The sequence below is a fragment of the Lutra lutra genome, chromosome 2 (genome assembly GCF_902655055.1).
Source record: "Lutra lutra chromosome 2, mLutLut1.2, whole genome shotgun sequence".
Taxonomy (NCBI): Eukaryota; Metazoa; Chordata; class Mammalia; order Carnivora; family Mustelidae; genus Lutra; species Lutra lutra.
Window position 1 is genome coordinate 182,231,197 of NC_062279.1, and position 21,920 is coordinate 182,253,116.

Sequence of the window (21,920 nt, forward strand, 5' to 3'; positions counted from 1 at the left end):
CCATCTCAGTGAGGGAAGACAGGCAGAGAAAGGCAATTCTAACATAAAAGAAGAAGGTCCTGGGCTGAGGAAACACAAGACACTCCAGGACACAGCACCTCACACATTTTTGGATTCAAAGAAATCTTCTGGAAGGAAATGATCCCTGAGATGAATATGACAAATGGAGTTAACCCATGAAAAGAATCTGTGAGGAACACTCCAGGCAAAGGTAACAGCATGAGATGATACATAGAGATGAAGCAGGATGTGCTACTTGAGCAAAAGGTGAGAGATAGAAGAGGCAAGAAATTACACTTGAGAGGTCGGTAATATTCTGGTTATGATGGGTCTTGTAAGCCATGTTAGGGAACATTACATCATCCAGCAAGTGAGAAGGAGACATGGAGAGTTCCCAAATAAGGGAGAAGCATGGTCAGATTTACATTTTTGGTAGCTCATTCTGATGTCAGCATAGAGGATGGATTGAGATGAAGTCAACATTGAAGTTAAGAGGCCATTACGGTTGTCCAAGTGAGCAACGATTAGAGTAGTGCTGGGAGACAGAGAGGCAGGAACCTATATGAGACATACTTTGGATATGAAATTCATTGCACTTGATAATTAAGCGAAAGTTCTAGAACAAATAGTACTAAAATTTGTATGGACTCACAAAAGGCCCTGAATAACCAAAGCAGTCTTGAGAGAGAAAAGCAAAGCTGGAAGTATCACACTCCCTGATTTCAAACTATACTACAAAGCTATAAGAATTGAAACAGGATGTTACCAGCACAAAAACAGACACACAGATCAATGGAACAGAACAGGAAGTCCAGAAATACACCCAAGCTTATATGGTCAGTTACTCTTTGACAAAGAAGACAAACACATACAACGGTGAAAAGATACCCATCGGAAGTCTCCTTAATAAATAGTGCTGGGAAAACTGGACAATTATATGCAAAAGAATGAAAGCAGACCAGTTTTTTATACTATACACACACACACACACACACACACACACACTCAAAATGGATTAAAGACTTAAGTGCAAGACCAGAAAAGATCAAACGCCCAGAAGAAACCATAGGTAATAAGCTCTTGGGCATCAGTCTAAGCAATATTTTTTTCATCTGTCTCCTTAGGCAAAGTCAACAAAAGCAAAAATAGACAAATGGGACTACATCAAACTAAAAAGCTTTTGCACAGTGATGGAAACCATCAACAAAACAAAATGGCAACCTGCTTGAATGGCAGAAGGTATTTGCAAATATTATGACTGAAAAGAAGTAATATCCAAAATATATAAAGAATTCAAACAACTCAGTATCAAAAAAAAAAAAGACCAAACAATCCAATGTAAAAGATGGACAGAGAACCCAAGTAGATATTTCCCCCAAAAGACATACAGATGGTCATCAGATACATGAAAAGCTACTCAGCATCACTCATCATCAGGGAGATGCAAATCAAATATACAATGAGGTATCACCTCGCACCTGTCGGAATGGCTAGTACCAATCAGACAAGAAACAACAAGTGTTGGCGAAGTGAAGAGATGCAAAGCAAAGAGAATCCTCACGCACTGTTGGTGGGAATGAAAAACAGTGTGGCCACCATGGAAAACAGTATGGAGGTGCCTCCAAAAAAACTAAAAATAAAACTGCCAGGCACCTGGGTTGGCTCAGTGGGTTAAAGCCTCTGCCTTCGGCTCAGGTCATAATCCCGGGGTCCTGGGATGGAGCCCCACACCGGATTGGGCTCTCTGCTCAGCAGGGAGCCTGCTTTCTCCTCACTCTCTGCCTGTCTCGCTGCCTACTTGTGATCTCTGTCTGTCAAATAAATAAATAAAATATTTTAAAAATAAAATAAAGCTGCCATACCATCCAGCAATTCCACTTATGGGTATTTCTCCAAAGAAATAAAAAGCACTAATTTGAAAAGACATATGCACCCTTATGTTCACTGCAGCATTATTTAAACAGAAAAAATACAGAAGCAACTCCAGTGTCAGCAGAGATGACAGAGAGATGAACAGATAAAGAATGTATGGCTGGAATAATGAAATAGCCTTCAGCCATAAGAAAGAGTAAAATCTTGTCACTTACAACAACATGGATGGACCTAGAAGATATTAGACTAAGTGAAAACATCAGAGAGAAAAAGACAAATACTGTATGAATTCACTTCTATGTGACATCTAAAAAAAAAAAAAGCAAGAAAACAAAACAAAACAGAAATATACTCAGAGGAATAGAACAATCTGGTGGTTGCTAAAGTGAGAGGTTGGGGGTGGTAGGATGGGCAAAATAGGGAAAGGGGATTGAAAGATAATTTTTTTGTAGGGGATACAATGTATAGCATAGGGAATATTGTTAATAATATGTGATAACTTTGTATGGTGACAGATGGTAGCTAGATTTATTGTGGTGATCACTTTGTAATGTATATAAATGTTGAATCACTATGTTATATACCTGAATATACTATTGCGTGGTAAATACACTTCAATAAAAGAAAGTTTTCTAATAACTGAAGAGAAGAAGGAGGAGAAGGAGGAGAAAGAGGAGGCAGGGGAAGGAAAAGAGGGAGGAGAAGGATGGGGAAAGGGAGGGGAGGGAGAGGAGACAGAGGGGAAGGGGAGGAGGAAAGAAGTTATCCATTAAGGATAATGAGATCATCTCTTGTGACTCCTGTTTCCAGCCCCTGTAACTGGCAGGATGATGACACTATTATCTGAAATAGACAACAGGAAGAGTAGGTTTGGAGCGAAAGCAGTGGTTAAGATGAAGAGTTCCATACCATCACTGATTCAGGGACCGTAGGATTGCAAGTGCCTGGGACTATCAGGCAGAAGAATTCTGCAAAGAGAAAAGTCTAGGGTGATCGGGGACAGATCCCTGCAGAATACCAATGTTTAAGGGAAGAGTAGAAGTAAGACCCACTGGGAAGAACTTTAAGGAATGATCTGAGTTCGAGAATGAGAAAAGGCAGTGTCAAAACGTCTGGAAAGCAGGGAGTTTCAAGGGGTGACAGAGGACTTGAAAAATATAAGAACAAAAGCATCACCCTATAGGTCAATATGGGGTCACTGGTAAGATGTTGGGCAATGGAGGCAACGGAGGCAGAGCCAGACTGCAGGCATTTGAAAAGTAAGTGGAAAATGACCAAATGGACACAATGGATGTGTACACAGTCTTCTAAAATTGTGATTTTGAAGACCAATATCTAAAAGAAGAAAGGACCAAGGGAGGGCTTTGTTTTTTGGCTTTTCTTAAGGATGTTTACAGGGTTAAGGGAGAAAGTAAGAAGAAATGGATGAGATACAGGAAAGAAAGGAAGAGTGAATGGTTGGTGGTCCCAGCAGAAGAGGAGAGGAGGGAACAGGAGCATAGACTAGCCTTGCTACCACTGGAGGGTGTGAGACAAGGATGATAGCTTGGCAGTCAGAGGACAAGACTAAGGAAATTCATGACAGGCGGCTTCACTTTTCTTAATGAAGTGGACAGCTAGGGGGTTGTTGATAGGGCAATGGATAATACTGGAAAAGGGGCCTTGAGAAGAATGGTAAAAGTTTGAAGAGAGAACAGGAGAGGATACTTAACAGTGAAGACCTAGCTGAGGTTAGAGCCCTCATCGAGTTGGGACTCTACAACACCTGATCCCAATAAAGAACAAAACGAGGAATTTCTTTAAGACCCTAACACTTGCTTCTAATTTTCAAAGTTCTTATTTGCTAAACATTTTACTCTGTGATTTACTACCAGTGGTTTAATGATAGTCTATCTCTCTGATGGAAAGAAGTCACTCTCTTGGCACTCTCCTTACTTCTGGGAAAGAGATGGATTGCCATGACTAAATTGACCAGAAGACAGAAAGTCAACAAGATAGTCATGGGCTCTGATTCACAGCCTCCTCTGAAACTGGACCCTCCAAAGTACCCTCCAGTGATATGATCTGTGTCTTTCTGGAAGCTACCGCAGTCATTGAGAGCAGACTCTGGAGCCAGTGGGTTCAATGGTTCTCATGGTCTCAAGGATTCTTTGAGTTCAAATCTCAGCACAAACACTTACTGTGTAATCGTGAGTACCACCCATGCCTCAGTTTCTTGAGCTGTAAGATGGAACTACCAACAGCACCTACTTCACAGGATCATTCCGAAGATTAAATAAATAAATACATATAAAAGTGCTCAGAATAGGGTCGGGCCCAAAGTAAGTCTTCAATAAACATCGCTATTTCTGGATCCCATTCCCTTCCCCTTATCATCCTTCTTTCTTATTTTCTTATATCTTCTGTACTTTCTTTTCTCCCTAATAAATATGACTATACTTGGAAGTTTTTCTTTTTGTTGTTGTTTCGTTTAAATCGTTTTTTTCTTTTTTTTTTAAGATTTTATTTATTTATTTGACAGAGAGAGTGCAAAAGCAGGAGAGCAGCAGAGGGAACGGAAGCAGGGAGCCCCACATCAGATCCCAGGACCCTAGGATCATGACTTGAGCCGAAGGCAGACACTTAAAGAACCAAGCCACCCAGGCACCCCGATCCAGTTTTCTTCTTTTTAAAAGTGATCTTTGGGGAGCCTGCATGTCTCAGTGGGTTAAAGTCACTGCCTTCAGCTCAGGTCATGATCTCAGGGTCCTGGGATCCAGCCCCGCATTGGGCTCTCTGCTCACCGGGGAGCCTGCTTCCCCCTCTCTCTCTCTGCCTGCCTCTCTGCCTATTTGCGATCGCTCTTTCTGTCAAATAAATAAATAAATAAATCTTTTTTAAAAAGTGATCTTTTACGCATTATAAGAATAATTCATGTACATTGTAACAAAAATATCAAATCCTAAAGCAATTTCATAAGGCAGAAAATAAAAGCTTCCCTTACCACCCCCCCATGTCATTTCCCAGAGGTAAACATTAAATTTGTAGTCCATTATAATCTTTTCAGTTTAAAAATTATTAACTAAACTTTAACAGAATTTTTCTATGCACACATGTGTGTATTTTTGTTTACAAAAGAGGGAGTCTATTCTCATATACTGCTTTGCACTTTTTTCTCTTTACTAAACAACTTATCACTAACATCTCTTCATGTCAGCACATCCTGATCTTAGTATTTTTTTTAACCACACCAGCATAAGCACTCTGTTTCTCAAACTTTTTCTTTGAAGGGAAGGAAAAGAGGACTGTGAAGAAAAAAACTCAGAACTGATCTCCTGATTCTAAGGGTTTCTATCTCTACACACGAATACGTCCTCCCTGGTCCCACTCAGACTCGCTGCTACTTCCGTCTAACCAAACTCCCAGAGACTGTCTGGAATCCATGTGGACTCATCCCAAAAATGGATAAAAAACTTCCTTGGATTTACTCTTGATATTTAGAACTAGTGTAATGGAAAAGTGGCCCTTTTTCAAAAGGATTTTTTGTTGTTGTTGTCAACACAACTTCTCTTGAGAGAAATCTTAAAAAGTACTTTATGGCAACAAGTCAAAATAATATGAAAAGTTACAGTGGGTTCCAAATTCTATAATGTTGAGGTAAGAAGATTCTCCCTATGTGTTCAAAGTGGTCTGGGACAGGTTGGGGGAGGACTGAAGGCCAGAGCTGTGATTATAATTGTGGTGGAACTTTCTGGAATCCGTTATCTTTCCATAGATAAATTTGCAAAATTAACAACTGCTGCAAACAACACCTGGGGAAGGGGGTTAAATGATGCCTCTGCTTTATTTAAGTCAAATTCTAACTTTGAAAAGCTGTGTCCTATACAACTTTTTGCAATCTCCAAAACAGGAAGGAATGGAGAATGAGATATGTAAGGGCTATTTTCTGTATGATTGAAGTAGAGAGTGAATTTATGGGGGCAAAGAGAGAAGGAAGCATGATTATCGAGGGCACTTGAAATTCCATTACACTTAGCCCTATGGAAATTTCCAGAACAAATGCATTGGGATTACATTGCCTTTTGCTTTTCTTGCCAGCTATCATTTTTCTAACCTGGCAGAAATGTAAAAAAAATCAACCTACCTCTTGGCCCCTCACTAGAAAAACAAAAAAGCATCAATGAGGAGAATTATTCAGAACACAGGTTGTATTTCAAGCACTTACAGATCTCTGCAGGGGTATTTGTTCCTGTTAAAGTGTCTGAGACCAAAGACGCATTGCCTGCCTGGGGGCCAGGCTCCCTGACTCTCCCAGCCTGAAGCTCCTGACTTACCTGCCGCATTGTGCTGGTGATACCAGATCAAGTCAGGGATTGATTGAAAGAGGTGTCTTTCAGCCACGTACCACTGTCCTGAGTCATTCTTTTTAATCTGGTAATGTTTGATGGTAGCCTCCATATTCCTATAGTCAATAGAATGTGAATTAGTAAACAAGCAAAAGACCACTTTGAAACTAAGTCAAATTTCATGAAGCAACAGGACTCCACCTCTGAAACGTTTATCCTAGGGACACTACACGCTGCAGTTAGTCAACTAGTTAGTTGACTAGTCAACTAGTATGTTGACTAGTCAACTAGTACCTCATCACCACTGGCTAAATTCCTGAGCCATCTTACTGGGTCCTTAGATTCGAACATAACTCCAGCCAAAGTTGTTGAGTGCACAACTCCAGTGTCCAAAACAGAAGAGCCCATTAGGGACACTTATAAGTATTTATTGAATATCACTGTCAGTTCAGTGAGTGAATAATTTTACTGTGAGGGACATAAGGAGATATGAAACAAAGAAAGGAGGAGAACCGAGAGTATGTTGATGAGCGGGTTTGCTATGAGCTATGGGGACTCTGGGCAGCCCCGAGAGACTGTGGAACACATCTGAGAATTGTCCCACAAAAATCCAAAGGAGCTGAAAGGCTAATCTTCCATTCCCCCTTGATGGAGGGTTGCTCCTAGGATGCTAATTCTCAGGCACCACCAGTCTATGTTTGGGGACCACGAGTTCCCACAGCCAGAGAACACCCTCCAGGAGGAAGGCACAAGAAGCTTTCTCAGTGCAGAACACTCTATGGGTAAACCCCAAGGTAAACCAAGGGATACGAGGAAAGCACCACCTCTACCTGCTACCACCAAGCCAACTTCCTCGTGGTTGAGGAAAGGAGGTGGGACAAGTCCCGTTAACTTATCAATGTCACACACAGAGTTTGTTAGGAATGCAACTCATACCAGTCAGTTGTACTAACTTCCAGACCAACAGTCTCCTGTTCTGTGATATCTCTTTCTCATGTGACAAGTGTCTCCACAAGACTGTCCCAAGGATTTTTACCTCTAAAGTGATCAAAATCACAGTTGCTTACCTTCTAGCTTTTATAAACACAGAAATTGTGTAGGATCCCAAATGTCTTGAATCTCTGACGATAAATGCACCTTCTTTCGACTACAAAACAATTCATTGTACAAATTTAGTCCTTCCTTAGGAAGAAAAACAAACCTCCATCTCAGGAATAAAAACCAAACCCTACTGACTTCCTACAAATGGAAGAGAATATTTTCACAAATATATGCAATCTTATCTCCCTTATATGTTTAGAAGTCCTACCTACAAAAATATTTAATTGGGACAAAAATTTATAATGTATGAGTATTTTTAAAACCTTGTTCTGGATTTTTCTAAGAAAAATTCTGCATTTGACAACCTTGTACCCCATTTCGTTATTTCTGTTATATTGATCAGGGTAATAGACACACATTGCTGATGGACAGGAAGCAGAGTAAGACAGATCAGCAGCTTGTATTATGGAAGAAAAGAAGCAACGTGGCAGATGGAGCGAGGGAAGCAGCGAGAAATATATCTGGAAAAGCAGGGAGGAGGAAAAATGAGCAGAATCCATGACAGGGATGGAGAGAGAATAAGCTTTGGGGGCATCTGGAGAGAAGAGCAGAGGAGTGATTTTAGTTGCCTCCAGAGAATGGGACAAGCAAGAAGAGAATCAGCAGGAGAGAAGAATATTACAAGTTTGATGTTGGATTATGAACTGGAGTCCCACTGACATCCTCTGGGAAACCCCAGTAAAGCTGTAAATGGTTTTCAAATGACATTGAATGTTGGACTGTTTGGTTTGTGTTGTTTGTTTGAGAGTGTAAAAAAAAAAAAATTTCCACCTTTACTGGGTGTGTTTACCCTTGTGGAGAGGGAAATATCTCAGAAGTTTGCCAAACGTGTGAAAGTTTACACTTTCGAAGTGCCAACAACTTGCCTGAGAACTGCCCAAAGCCAACACCAAGGTGTGACCCTCAAAGTGAGCACGACACATTGAGCACAGTCTTTCCTTCCTTCTAGATGCTGACCAAGGAACAAGGCTCATTTTCTGGTCAAACTTTAAAACTTAAAAAAAAAAAATCTCTCATAACCTTTTAAAATAATAAAAGTCTGGCTTTTATTGAATTCCTACCGTGTCCAAGGATTGTGTTACACACCACAGAGGACAGAAGATATAAAAGATAAAAGATATAAAAGATAAAAGGTAAAGAACCAAGTTGTATGTGCAGTAGATATGCAGGGAGTACATATACACAAACACACAGACACCATGTGTTTAGTCAAGTTGTCTAGGTAGTGACCTCCTCTTCAAGGTGGAGAGAGTGCAAACAACAGACATGACCACAAAACAATAGAAGTAGAAATTAATAACAAGCCCCAAAGGAGAAAGCTACTACTGCATTACATTTTTAAATTCTCTTTTATATAACTCAAGGAAATTCAAGTAAAAATGAAAACATCTAGAAAGTAATAAAGACCTGTCACATATCAGAAACTGCCAAATAGTTCAAACAGTGTTGTCTTATTACTTGTCTTATTACTTACAACAGTAAACAAAGGAAATACAAAATAAATGTATCTACCTCCACACGTTGGGACAAGAACCAAGTCAAGTAGAAGAATGAGATGAATGAAGACAAAAGCAGAAAATAATCAATTATAAAAACAAAAATATAACAGAACTAGGCATTAAATTCGAAATCTGGTTATAGATGGAAAAACAATGAAATAGGTAACTTGCTAACTGATCTAATTAGTAAATAACAGGGAAAATATATTTTAAGAAAATAAGCCACCAAGATCCAGGAAAAAAATGAAAGAATCATCTTGACTCTACACAATACATTTGAAAACTTGAATGAAATGAGTGATCAACTAGCAAAACATAAAATTTATCAAAATTCATTCCAGGAGACCTGGGAATGTTAATGGACCTACTGAATGGGAAAATGGATAAGATTTTATTTTATTTTATTTTTAAAGATTTTATTTATTCATTCGACAGAGAGAGAGAGAGAGATCACAAGTAGACAGAGAGGCAGGCAGAAAGGAGGAAGCAGGCTCACCGCCGAGCAGAGAGCCTGACACGGGGCTCGATCCTAGGACCCTGAGATCATGACCCAAGCTGAAGGCAGAGGCCTAACCCACTGAGCCACCCAGGTTCCCCTGGATAAGATTTTACAAGAGCTACAACATTAAAAACACTATGGAGGGATGCCTGGGTGGCTCAGTGGGTTGGGCCTCTGCCTTCAGCTCAGGTCATGGTCTCGGGGTCCTGGGATCGAGTCCCGCATGGGGCTTTCTGCTCAGCGGGGATCCCACTTCCCCCTCTCTCTGCCCATCTCTCTGCCTACTTGTGATCTCTCTCTCTCTGTCAAATAAATAAATAAAAATCTTAAAAAAAAACACACACGATGGAGACATATTGTGATGTTGCATGATTCCAGAGCATGTGAAAAGAAGGAAAACTAAATTTGTATATAAAATGGGTTTAATATCAACACCAACAACACAGTTAAAATTGTGTACAAAAGGGAAAACTACTAACAAGTCTCACTCATGTCCACTCAAAAATCCTAATTAAATATTAACAAACTGAATCCAGGGCGCCTGGGTGGCTCAGTGGGTTAAGCCTCTCCCTTCCGCTCAGGTCATGATCTCAGGGTCCTGGGATCGAGTCCTACATCGGGCTCTCTGCTCAGCGGGGAGCCTGCTTCCCTCTCTCTCTCTCTGCCTGCCTCTCTGTCTACCTGTGGTCTCTCTCTGTCAAATAAATAAATAAATAAAATCTTAAAAACAAACAAACAATCTGAATCCAGTAGCACAGTAGAATAGTATACTATGACCAAGAGGGATTACATGCAGGAATGAAAAAGTAATCAATATTAGGGATTTTATTAATATAATTAATAGATCTGAGGAGAAAAATCTCATGAACATCACCATAGATATTGAAAGGGCATTTGACAAATTTCAACTTCTAGAATCAGTTTTCTTTAAATTCTCAGTAAAATCATTATATATATGTACTTCCTTAACACAATAGCCCATATCGTTCCAAGTCCAGCATTATGCTTTCTGTGGGAATCACTCCAACTGAAATCAGGAAAAAGAAATGCCCACTGTCAGCACTGGAATTTAATATTCTGAGATGGCAGCTAATGCAGTTAAATGAGAGATAAAAACAAAAGCAAAAACAAAAACAAAACCCCACCAAGAAATACTCTATTAAATTGTAAAAAGGAGTTGAAATCATCACTGTTTTCTATTGATAAGGTTCTACTTGAAACTCAGGAGAATCAACTAAAAAGCTACTACCAAAAAATTTTTGAATCACCGAAGTCTTCTGTTACAAAATTGATTCACAGAACTCAAGAGCTTTCATAAGTTTAAAAAAAAAAAAAAATATATATATATATATATACATATATATATATATATATAGTAGCAACAAAAAAATAAGAAAGCCTTACATAAACTTACAAATAAATGTGTAAGAGGTATATGAAGAAAACTTTAAAATGCTCCTAAAGGGGCGCCTGGGTGGCTCAGTGGGTTAAAGCCTCTGCCTTCGGCTCAGGTCGTGATCCCAGGGTTCTGGGATCGAGCCCCACATCGGGCTCTCTGCTCAGCAGGGAGCCTGCTTCCTCCTCTCTCTGACTGCCTCTCTGCCTACTCTGTCTGTCAAATAAATAAATAAAATCTCTAAAAATAATAATAAATAAATAAAATGCTCCTAAAGGGGCACCTGGGTGGCACAATCAGTTGGGTGACCAACTCTTGGTTTCAGCTCAGGTCATGATCTCAGAGTCTTGAGATCAAGCCCCATGCTGGGCTCTGTGCTCAGCCTGGAGTCTGCTTGGAGATTTTCTCCTCCCTGACCCCACTGCACATGCAATTTCTCTCTCTCTCAATGTCTCTCAAATAAATAAATAAATCTTTAAAAATAAATCAGTTAAATGCTCCTAAAGAATATAAAGATGTTTGCTGTTCTAATTAGGTTTTCAATCCATCCAAGACTTATTTTTGCTTGAAGTAGGGACCTCATTTTAATTTTTTCTATAAGAATCATTAATATACGGGTCCCAGAACAAATTGACCCCCAAGCCCCACTGACTCGTAATGCCCAAACAATTTTCCCTAAATTACTCTGTAAATTTAATGCACCAGCAGGAAGCTTTTTAAAACTAGGCAAGTTCATATGTATAAAATATATCTCCAGAGTATTTATGGAAGAGAAGAATGAGGGAAACTAGCCACACAAAGAGCGCCTCAGTATTTGAAATATTATAAGGCCATCACCTAAATACACAGGCTAATCAATGAAACCAAGTAGTGAGTCCAGATGTAGTCCAACACAGGAGCTGTGTTTATGATAAAAGTGGCAGCTCAAATCAATACAGAAAAGATAGACACTTGGGAACCATCCAGAAAAACAATAAAATCAGATCCATACCTCACTCTACATCAGGAATAATTACAAATGAATCAAACATGTCGATGTAAAAATAAAACCCCTAAAGTAATAAAAAACATGGGGATTTTTTTATAAGCTCAGAGTAAGATAATTCCAATCGGACACAAACCCTGAAGCTTTACAAAAATTTGTCTGATAAATTCAAACACATAAAATTCAGGCACTATTTATGACCATATATATATATATATATATATATATATATATATATATATAACAGTTAAAAAACTGCAAAAATTATTGCCACATATCACAAAGAGCTAATTTCCATAATGTAGCCACATAGGTCCTACAGATTATGAGGAAATCATTAAAAAAAAAAACCAGAAAATTTTGCAAAGGATATGAACAGACAGCTTACAGAAAAAGAGATACAAATATATAAAATTTCATATACACAGAAATGCTTAGCATTCCTGGGATAAGAGAGATATAAACGAAACCCACACTGATGGTTACAAAGTGCCACACATTTCATTAAACACTTGCTGGAAAGGTTGTGAAGAAATGGGCGCTCTTACATTTTTAGGAGGCACATAAATTGTACAACTCCTATAGAGTATACTTTAATACCTACCAAAAGTAGAAATGTACATTCCCTTTGACCCAGAATTTCTACCTTGGGGGATTTATTCCACATATATACTCCCATAAGTGGGAAAGGATGTATAGGTAAGTTACCTATGGCAGCACCATTTTAATAGCAAAAGAGTATATACCACTTAAATTCCCATTAATTTTTTTAAGATTTTACTTATTTATTTTAGAGAGAGAGCACAAGGATGGGGAGGGGTAGAGGGGGAGGGAGAAAGAATCCGAGGCAGACTCCCGGCCAAGTGCAGAGTCCCACGCAGACAATCCCAGGACCCCAAGATCACAACCAATTGGAAACCAAGAGTCCAGCTCTCCACCCTTCCATTAAATTTCTTAAATGAATTGTGGTATGTCCAGAGTAAGAAATATTATGCAGCTCTAGAATGAATGAGGACACTTTCTGTGCACTGACGTGAACAGTTTCCTTCCCAACACATACTGCTGAGTGAAAAATGTGATATACACAAGAATATATATAATATGTACCATTTGCATAAGAATAACAATATGAGAAAATATATTTCTACTGGTGTAGGTATTAAATATTTCTGAAAGGACACAAAATAAACCAATAATAGAAGTTTGTTGATGGGAAACGGAACTGGTGTCTTGGGGACAAGGATAGAAGAAAATTCAAAATCTTTTGATTTTTAAACTGTATAAATATACTATTGAAATATGAAATAAATAAAATTATAAGATACACCTATAAAAACTTATGCAATCAATTAGAAAATAAAGTAAGTAATTCTCCATGCAAATGTAAGTTCTCAAACATCTCAAGAAGAAAAGGAATTAAATCAATAGTCAAATATCTGTTTGAAAAAGCAGCATGTCCACATTATTTTATGAGAGATATATATAACTTCAAGGAACAAATAACCTCTATTCAATATAAACTATTTTAAAGATTGTAAAAAGAGACAAAACCTCATGTCCCAACTCATTTTTGATGCTAGTATAGCCTTAATACTAAAACTAAGCAAAGAGAGTTGGAAATTAAAAGCCAGACCTCTTGTGAACATAACAGGACAAATGCTAAAGTAAGTATTAAGAAACTCAAACTAGCAATATATATGTTTTAAATGCCTCGTGACCAAGTAGGATTTAATCCAGGTACTTTCAAAAAAATAGAAAATATACAAATTACACAAATATTTTAAGATATGTAGGGAAAATATGTATATTTTTTAAAATACCCACCCACATAACACATACATATACACACACACATACACACTTTGAACATATTAGGACCTAAATATTAAAAGTAAATCTTTAAACCATTTAAAAGAAAATATAAATCCCCTTTGAGACATCAAGAGAGAGAAGAATTTATTATGCTTAAAAAGAGAGAGATCATAGAAATTGAGAAATTTGACACTAACTTATTTTAAAATTTAAAATAAGAAAAGAGCATTAAAAAAAATTTTAGGGCCAAAAATCAAAAGAACATAGTGGTAACAAACAACTGACAAAAGATTCAGAATATACTTTTAAAAATACATATTGATCGGGGCGCCTGGGTGGCTCATTAGGTTAAGCCTCTACATCGGCTCAGCTCATGATCTCAGGGTCCTGGGATCGAGCCCCGCATCAGGCTCTCTGCTCAGCAGGGAGCCTGCTTCCCTTCCTCTCTCTCTCTACCTGCCTCTCTGTCTACTTGTGATCTCTGTCAAATAAATAAATGCATCTTTAAAAAAATAAATAAATAAAATTAAAATACATATTGATCAGCTACAAAAGCAAACTATCAAAAAATGAGCAAACGATATTAGCAGTCACGTAAGGAAGCCCAACTAGCTAGCACACACATGAAAAGTCACTGAACTGAACTGCGTATCAAGGAAATGCACATTTTAAAATATAAATATCATTTTCCGGTAAATCAAAGTATGAGGCTACCAACTGTTGGCAAGAACGGAGGGGACCAGTTTTCGGATTCCTTGTAAGAACATCAATTAGTACAAGTACTTTGAGTCATGATTTCAAAATATCTAGTAATGCTAAGTCTGCACATAGTTTCTGGCCAGATCATTTCTGGGTATAACCGAAAGAAACCCTTGCCCTTTTGTACAAGGTAATATGTACACAGAAGTTCTTGGCAGCCTTGTTCATAATACTAAGAAGTTAGATGCAAGGTGAATGATTAGAAATATATTTTGGTATACTCATATAATGAAATGCCACGGTTAAAAGAATGTGTTTGCTCTCCATGTATCCATGGGAGTAAAATTGAAATACAATGTTTCATTAAAAATCAACATACACATGATCTCCTTTATGTTAAGCGTTAAAACACACAACGCTGTAGGTTGTTAATGCACCTATACATGATAAGAATATAAGCAATTGGACACAATGGACGCACACCCTTCTATTGTGATCACCTCTGGAGAATGGGCGGGGACAGAACAGGGGAGCGAAGGGATAGGTTTCAATTGCATCTGCTAGGTTTTATTTTGTTTATGAATGTTATGGCCAATGTTGCTATTTGTGCTGTCTGGGTTATGGGTATGGGGGGGGGGGGTTGTTACATAATTCCCTGTTTTCTAGGGAGGTCAGCCCCTGGCTCTATTCTGGCTTCCTGAAGAGTCTCTCTTGCCTACTTGTCATAACATCATTTGTCCATTCTAGACCTACTAATATCACTCTACAGAAGGCCACCTGCTGTCACCATGCCAGGTGGGTACTACATTTGCTGGCGTGAGCCATTTCCTCCTAGCCAGTGAAGCCACACCTGGCCTTCAACCTCCACTCCCACCCCCTGCCTGCCAGCTGAGACCAAGTCTGTGTCCCTCAAACTCTGTCTAACCCCCCGCTACTCACTGGACCTCCCCTGGGTATTGAGCCATTACTGGCATTGACTTTTCGTTACAGAACTGATTCTTTCTCACTCATATTTCTAGATTTCCTCAACATCTGACAGCAGGGCAAAGTGACACACATACCTCTTACCTAGTTTCTAGGTTTGACTCTATATTTGCCCACAGTTCATATTTACCGTCCGTTGGAAACTGTATGCAGTTTTGTTTTGCTTTGACCTAAAAGAGCAGTTTTGATCTGAGTTTGATGTTTTGGCTACCCCGCTCTTCCTTTTTGTTCCCAAAGAACAAAGAAAGAGCCGCCATCGGTATTTTTCTGTATCTGTGTTTTTAAGAAGCCTTAGCTATGCTCATGAAGACGGAGTATATATTTTATTGTCTGTGATGCAGAAGTATATGGGCAATTCCAATACAGACTCTCCTGCAGAATGCACTTTGGAGTGAATGAGGAGTTTTAGTATGTTGGAGTTGAAATCATTTCAGGAAAAATACATTGCTCAAGTTACAATGAAAGTCAATGAAAAACATGAGCCGATACAAATACACCTGGTTTACAACTTCTCGGAAAATGCGTAATAGAGATAAAGCTGTAATAAATATTTTAGAACTGTAAAGAACAGGAAGTAATAGAACTTTTTAGTTTGGTCAGATCTTTACAATGTAGCTCTCTCAGAAATTTTGAAAATATTCACAAGTTATTCATGAAAAAACTGAATTACCTCTTGTCTCAAAATACGTTCTGCCTGATTTCTGGTAATGTTTTTATGGTACCACCTGTAAAAGCAATAAAAATAATTTTAAAATTTTATATTCTATTTTTTCAGAAAAAAAACTCTGCTTCATTTCCTTTGTTTTTAAGAACTTTACTACAGAATTGATTTTAGAAAGCTGAGCATTTTTTATTTCTGATAAATGACAATATTACTATTATGTGTCATTAATTTAGTATAATAATTTTAATAATTGTAAGTCAATATCTAGCTTATTCTATCATATCTCAATTCAACTTTCTGACAGATATTTGGTATATGATTTGGAGTGATTTAATCTCCTGAAAATTTTCATGAAGTGTATGTGGTTAAGAAGTCATCATCTTTAATAAACATTTACCGAACTTTGGTAGACAAACTAACAAATCCCCATTTCTTTGCTCTTAGGAACTTCCTATCTGCATGATTTTAGATATGCCATGTTACCTTTCCAAAATTAAAACTTACTTGGACCCGTTTGACTCCCCCAAGTATGTTAACTTGTAGTTAAAATTAGGGGTTCAATAACATAAGTGGAACAACTAGTACCTGCCTACTCCAAACACCCTCTTATCCTTCTGCTTATTCTCTCCTCACGCTAAGCTTCGGCCATATTGGAATCCTTTCCTTCCTCAAATCCACCAAGCCCCTTTCTGCCTCCTATCTTGCTGTTTCCTCTGTATGAAACGTATCATGAAATGACTTTAGAATATCAGAACCATGCAGAGTAAACATAATTAAATGAGTATAATTTAAACCCATAGTCTGGCAGGACAAGACTTTGTCATTAAGCAAATGTTGTACAGGAAAGAGAGAGGAAATGGGTAGAAAAAAGGAGAGAGAAAACAAGTGGAAAAGCTTTCATTTCAAAATAAGATCTTAAAAGGGAGTTAATGTAATAAATGTTATTTTTGTGGACAGTGGAAGGAAGGATGCATATATAACCATACATTGTCACAGTGGGTAGGCAAAATGGTAGCTACATGAAACTCCTCTATCTGACTTTGAGGACAGAATCTATTATATCTTGTGGACTAACCTACAATTGTAAAAAGCTGCCACTAAATTAGAATGGTGAGGTATTAAAAATACTAATGTCCTTAATTGAAAATAAACTTTTAAAAAGATAAAGCATAGAGAAGAGAGGATGATTACAGGTGATTCTAGATGAAATAATTGGACTACTTATGACTAGTGGGAATGGGAGTTAATTGTGATGTTGGACTGTGAATATCATTCAGGCCTTTTAATGAGTTTTCATATATTCATGACTTTCAGAATGAGTCTGAGAATTCTAGTTGTAGAAAGAAAAAATTATTTCAAAATAAGTGAGACAGGGCGATGGGTCGCTCAGCTGGTTAAGTGTTGGGCTTTGGCTCAGGTCATGATCTCAGGGTCCTGGGATCGAGTCCTACATGGGGCTCTTTCCTCAGTGGGAGTCTGCTTCTCCCTCTCCCTCAGCCCCTCCCCTCACTCACACAAGCATGCGTGTGCCCATGCTCCTGCTCTTTCAAATAAAATCTTTTTTAAAAAACTTCACATAAATTGTTTATGTTTTTCACCTGCAATCACATTAGTGTTGATTTTGTTGCTTTGTACTTACTTATTATAGTGATAAATAATATAAGCAAATATATTAATTTTGCTTAAATATAAGTTGAAAATCCATCCATATGTGAATGTCATTAGAATGACTTCAAAGTAGTAAGAACCAGAGTCAAGTATATGATGAATTTAACATCCTTTAAAATAATGCAGAATTTCAACAGGCAGAAAAAAGAATAGATGGATAGGATATAGGAGAGGTGGGGTCATGGTGTTTCAGAATTTCGTCTGGTTAAATCAGATAGTGAAAGAAGACTTTTGTGGGTTGTTGTTTTTTTTTCAATACGTAAGGCTGCAACCCTTGTACCTAGACAACACTGATTATAAAACTCATACTGAATGATGCGAACAGAGGGTTTGGAGTGGGGATCTACTGGCGTCTGAAAACCATCCAGCATGTCCAACTGTTGCCAAGTACAAACATCTTGTATACGTGTAAGCCTAGGGTCTTCCTGTCTCAGTCTTTGAGTCAACAGGTAACAGTATTGTGGTCTTGAGTTTTCAACCTAGAAAACCTGTTAGAATTAAGAAGGTAAATCTGCTTCTCTTAGTCATTTCTACCCCTGAGAAGATGAAGCTTTCAGTATAGAGATAATGCAATAAATGAGACTCATATTTCCGTAAATTTCAGCATAAGCAATATGTTTGATATTTAAACTATCTATTATTGGGGCACCAGGGTGGCTCAGTCGGTTAAGCATCTGCCTTCAGCTCAGGTCATGATCTCGGGGTCCTGGGTTGGAGATGCACAGGGGACTCCCTGTTCAGTGGGGAGTCTGTTTCTCCCCCTCCTCAGGCCCCTCCCCCCACTTGTGCTTGCTCTCTCGCTCTCTCTCTCCTCACTCTCTCTGTCTCTCAAATAAATAAATAAAATCTTCAAAAAAATAAAAGTATTATTTTAAGAGAATCTGACATGATTTTTTTGCCTCTGATTTTTAAATGCATAAATAATTTCAAACTTACAATTTGAAATTTAAGGGAATTTGACTTTTTTAATATTTGTGTGGTCACAAGAATTTGGCTTACCACATACACATTTAATTTATTAGATTTCCAGGATCCTATATGGACTTACAAAGGGCTATTAAAATTGTAAATTTGTCCCTGTCAGGCATGTAAAATACTTAAACAGAAAATTGAATTCATTCAAGTTTATTAAGGCAAGTGAAATGTTTCAGGAAATTAAATTAACTGAGCTTATAAGTAGGACTGATTGTTTAAGGACACGGCTTGCTGGGTTTGAATTAAGGTGACTGTCCTTAATTTTTTAGATTTATAAACAGTGTATCAAGATTTGAAGGCTTACCGAAAACCAGGTTTTCACATTGTAATCTTGATCATTTGGATATTAATTTAACCAAAGTATCCATAAATATTTCAAAGTATAAAGGATCCCCTGAGATGTCAAAATCCCACTAAAACAGCACTCCTTCCCCCAGTCCCTCCCGAATGCCTTCTACTTCTTCAAGTAGACTTGACGTCAAGTCACTTCCTCCGAGGGTTTGCCCTATCCCAACGTCCTCAGCTTTTAGCCTTCCCCGTTGATTTCTCCCAGTGTCCCCTACTGTTCCTCCATGACATCACAATTTCAAATTTCAGATTTTGTTTGTGAATTTGAGGTTAATTTTAATGTCTATTTCCCCACGAAGCTGTAAGTTCCACGAAAACAGGGAGTGCTTCTGTGTGTTACATGTTGTATCTCCAGGGGCCAGAACAGCTAACACCCAGCACGTCGTACGTGGACAATAAATGAAGATTGAGTAGATGGAGTGACTCAGGGGCTGAGGTAACTAGGAAATGTGGCGCCTCTATAATAGCAGGCAAACTGGAAAATGCCCTTCCGTTAACTTCACAGTTCTAGAACGTATCAAATATTGTCTATGTCTTACACAAGACAGGTATCACAGTTCCCAGTTTTCATATCATTGAGAAGTTTATAGATATTTGGGAATCTTGCCCAGAGCCCAAGCTCTAACCAGTGGTGATGTCAGGATTTGAACCCAGATTTCTCTCATTTCTAAGCCCATCCTACAGTTTTCAACCTGGGGCCATAATTTCTACACAATCATTAGAATGGTGCTTGGCACATAGTAAGTGGTGGATATATTTATATATTTTAGCAACTTATATTGATAATTATTATATCTATATTTTAATAAACCCCTTTAAAAAGAAACAAATTAAAGTTAATCTTCTCACAATTAGATAATTAAAGAAGATTATCTTTAAAGACATAAATCAAAGCCAAGAAAATGAGATTATTCTAAGTTTGGGGTAGTTTAATTCAAATTACCCAGTATTTACAATATGAACAAGCTGTTAAGGGTCAACTCCAACCCTCATCTAGACTAAGGAAGCAGTCAACAACTTAATTAATAATGAAAGGAAGGAAAGTTACACTGTTGGTTGGTGAACACCCATTCACTCAGTACGGGGCACTGTGTTACGTACTTTCACACCTATCTCCTTTAATCTCCTGGAAAGTCTGACCTGGGTTTACATTATGGAAAAATGTCTTATTTTTCTCAAAAGGAGATTTTTCACACAGAACTTGCCCTGACCTGACCTTCAAAGAGACATATTGGGCAGCTCCAGATGGAGGCAGTGGAGAGCCCTCCAGGGAGTATGTACTTGGCATTGAGGGAACATAGTAGTTAAACTGTTGTGTTAGGACAGTGTGTTCAGTCACTTGGGGTCTTTGTCTTACTGAGTAGAGGCCAGACTTTCAGGACAGGACTAAACGACTCAGGTCAAGAGAGGGGGCATGACAAACTGAGTGAAGGACGGAGAAGACAGAAGTGACCTGTGATGGTACTAAGCGGAGAGATGGGAGAGAGAACAGAAGTAGCTCATAGAGAAGCCTGGTAAAGTCACACAGATGTGTCATGTGTCCTATAGTCATCCCTTCGTCCCCTCCAATAAAGTCTACATTATTCACCAGTGCTTTTATTTTTTTTCTAATTTTTTTCTTTTAAGATTTTACTTATTTACTTGACAGACAGATCACAAGTAGGCAGAGAGGCAGGCAGAGAGAGAGGGGGGATGCAGGCTCTCCGCTGAGCAGGGAGCCCATGCGGGCTTCGATTCCAGGACCCTGAGATCATGACCTGAGCTGAAGGCAGAGGCTTAACCCACTGAGCCACCCAGGCGCCCCACCAGTGCTTTTAAAGATTGATTTATTGTAGAGAGAAAAAGAGCATGGGTGTGCGTGTGCACATGCGAGTGGGAGGAGGGGCAGAGGGAGAGAATCCCCAGGCAGACTCCCACTTGGGGCTCCACCCCACAGCCCTTTAGATCAGGACTTGAGCCAAAACCAAGAATCAGACACTCAAGTAGGTGAGCCCTCACTTATTCCTGCCCCCCCCCTTATTAATTTATTTGACAGACAGAGATCACAAGTAGGCAGAGAGGCAGGTAAAGACAGGTGGGGAAGCAGGCTCCAGGCTGAGCAGAGAGCCCGATGTGGGGCTCCATCCCAGGATGCTGGGATCGTGACCTGAGCCAAAGGCAGAGGCTTAACCTACTGAGCCATCCAGGCACACACATATGCACACCACCCCCACCCCCACCACCCCGCCAATACTTTTAGAATCGGATTTGTTTTAGGGAGAGAGATGCTGAGTCTGGCCTCCAGGTGGGCTTAAATTAGTAGCAAGACAAGCAACTAGGGGCTGGGAAGGAGGGGTTGGTTCTCATTTAATTTATATTTGCTGCCTGGTTCTCTGAGAAGCACCTGTCTTCACGCCTCAACCCATATCACCTCCCTCCACACGCGCCACGGGGCTGGAAGCATATGCTAATTGTGAAGCGAGTATCTAAACTGGGGGAGGGCAGTCAAGAGCTAAAACTTAAGCAAACCTGAATTTGTAAAAGACCAGGACTACTCCCAGCTTTGCCACTCTCTGCTTATAAATTGCTCTCACACCCTGAGTTTCTGATCTGCAGAATGGGGCGCTAGAAAAGTGATTGCTAAGATCTCCACCTTCCAAATCTATATATTGTAAAAAAAAATGGTTTTCATTTTTTTTAAGACTTTATTTATTTATTTATTTGAAAGAGAGACAGTAAGAGAGAGCATGAAAGGGGAGAAGGTCAGAGGGAGAAGCAGACTCCCAGTGGAGCTGGGAGCCCAATGCAGGACTCCATCCTGGGACTCCAGGATCATGACTTGAGCCAAAGGCAGTCACTTAACCAACTGAGCCACCCAGGTGCCCCCAAAATAGGTTTCTGAGTAGAACCCTAGTGAACACACCAAAAATTCCCCCCAACCTACAACATTAGCCTACTTCTCATCTTCAGCTATTTCTAAAATGTATCAAAACATGAGCCAAAATAGAGTTGTGTGTCTCTGCGTTAGGTTCAATTTGCCACTCATTAAAAAACTAAGGTTATTTTTGGAATAGTTATTTTTCCACTTAGGACGTAGAGTAAAACAAGACCAAG

The 21,920-nt window shown here is 38.9% G+C and overlaps 1 protein-coding gene across 2 annotated transcripts in view; it reads right to left on the reverse strand.

Moving 5' to 3' along the window:
* TXK (TXK tyrosine kinase) overlaps positions 1-21,920 on the reverse strand; it is a 61,394-nt gene that overhangs the window by 16,409 nt on the left and 23,065 nt on the right. For both annotated transcript variants that reach the window (XM_047719234.1, XM_047719233.1), the window contains 3 exons: positions 15,843-15,897; positions 7,265-7,344; positions 6,186-6,313 (listed from right to left, as the gene is read on the reverse strand). In XM_047719234.1, coding sequence (XP_047575190.1) covers positions 6,186-6,313; positions 7,265-7,344; positions 15,843-15,897 — 263 coding nt within the window. The remainder of the gene's footprint in view (positions 1-6,185; positions 6,314-7,264; positions 7,345-15,842; positions 15,898-21,920) is intronic.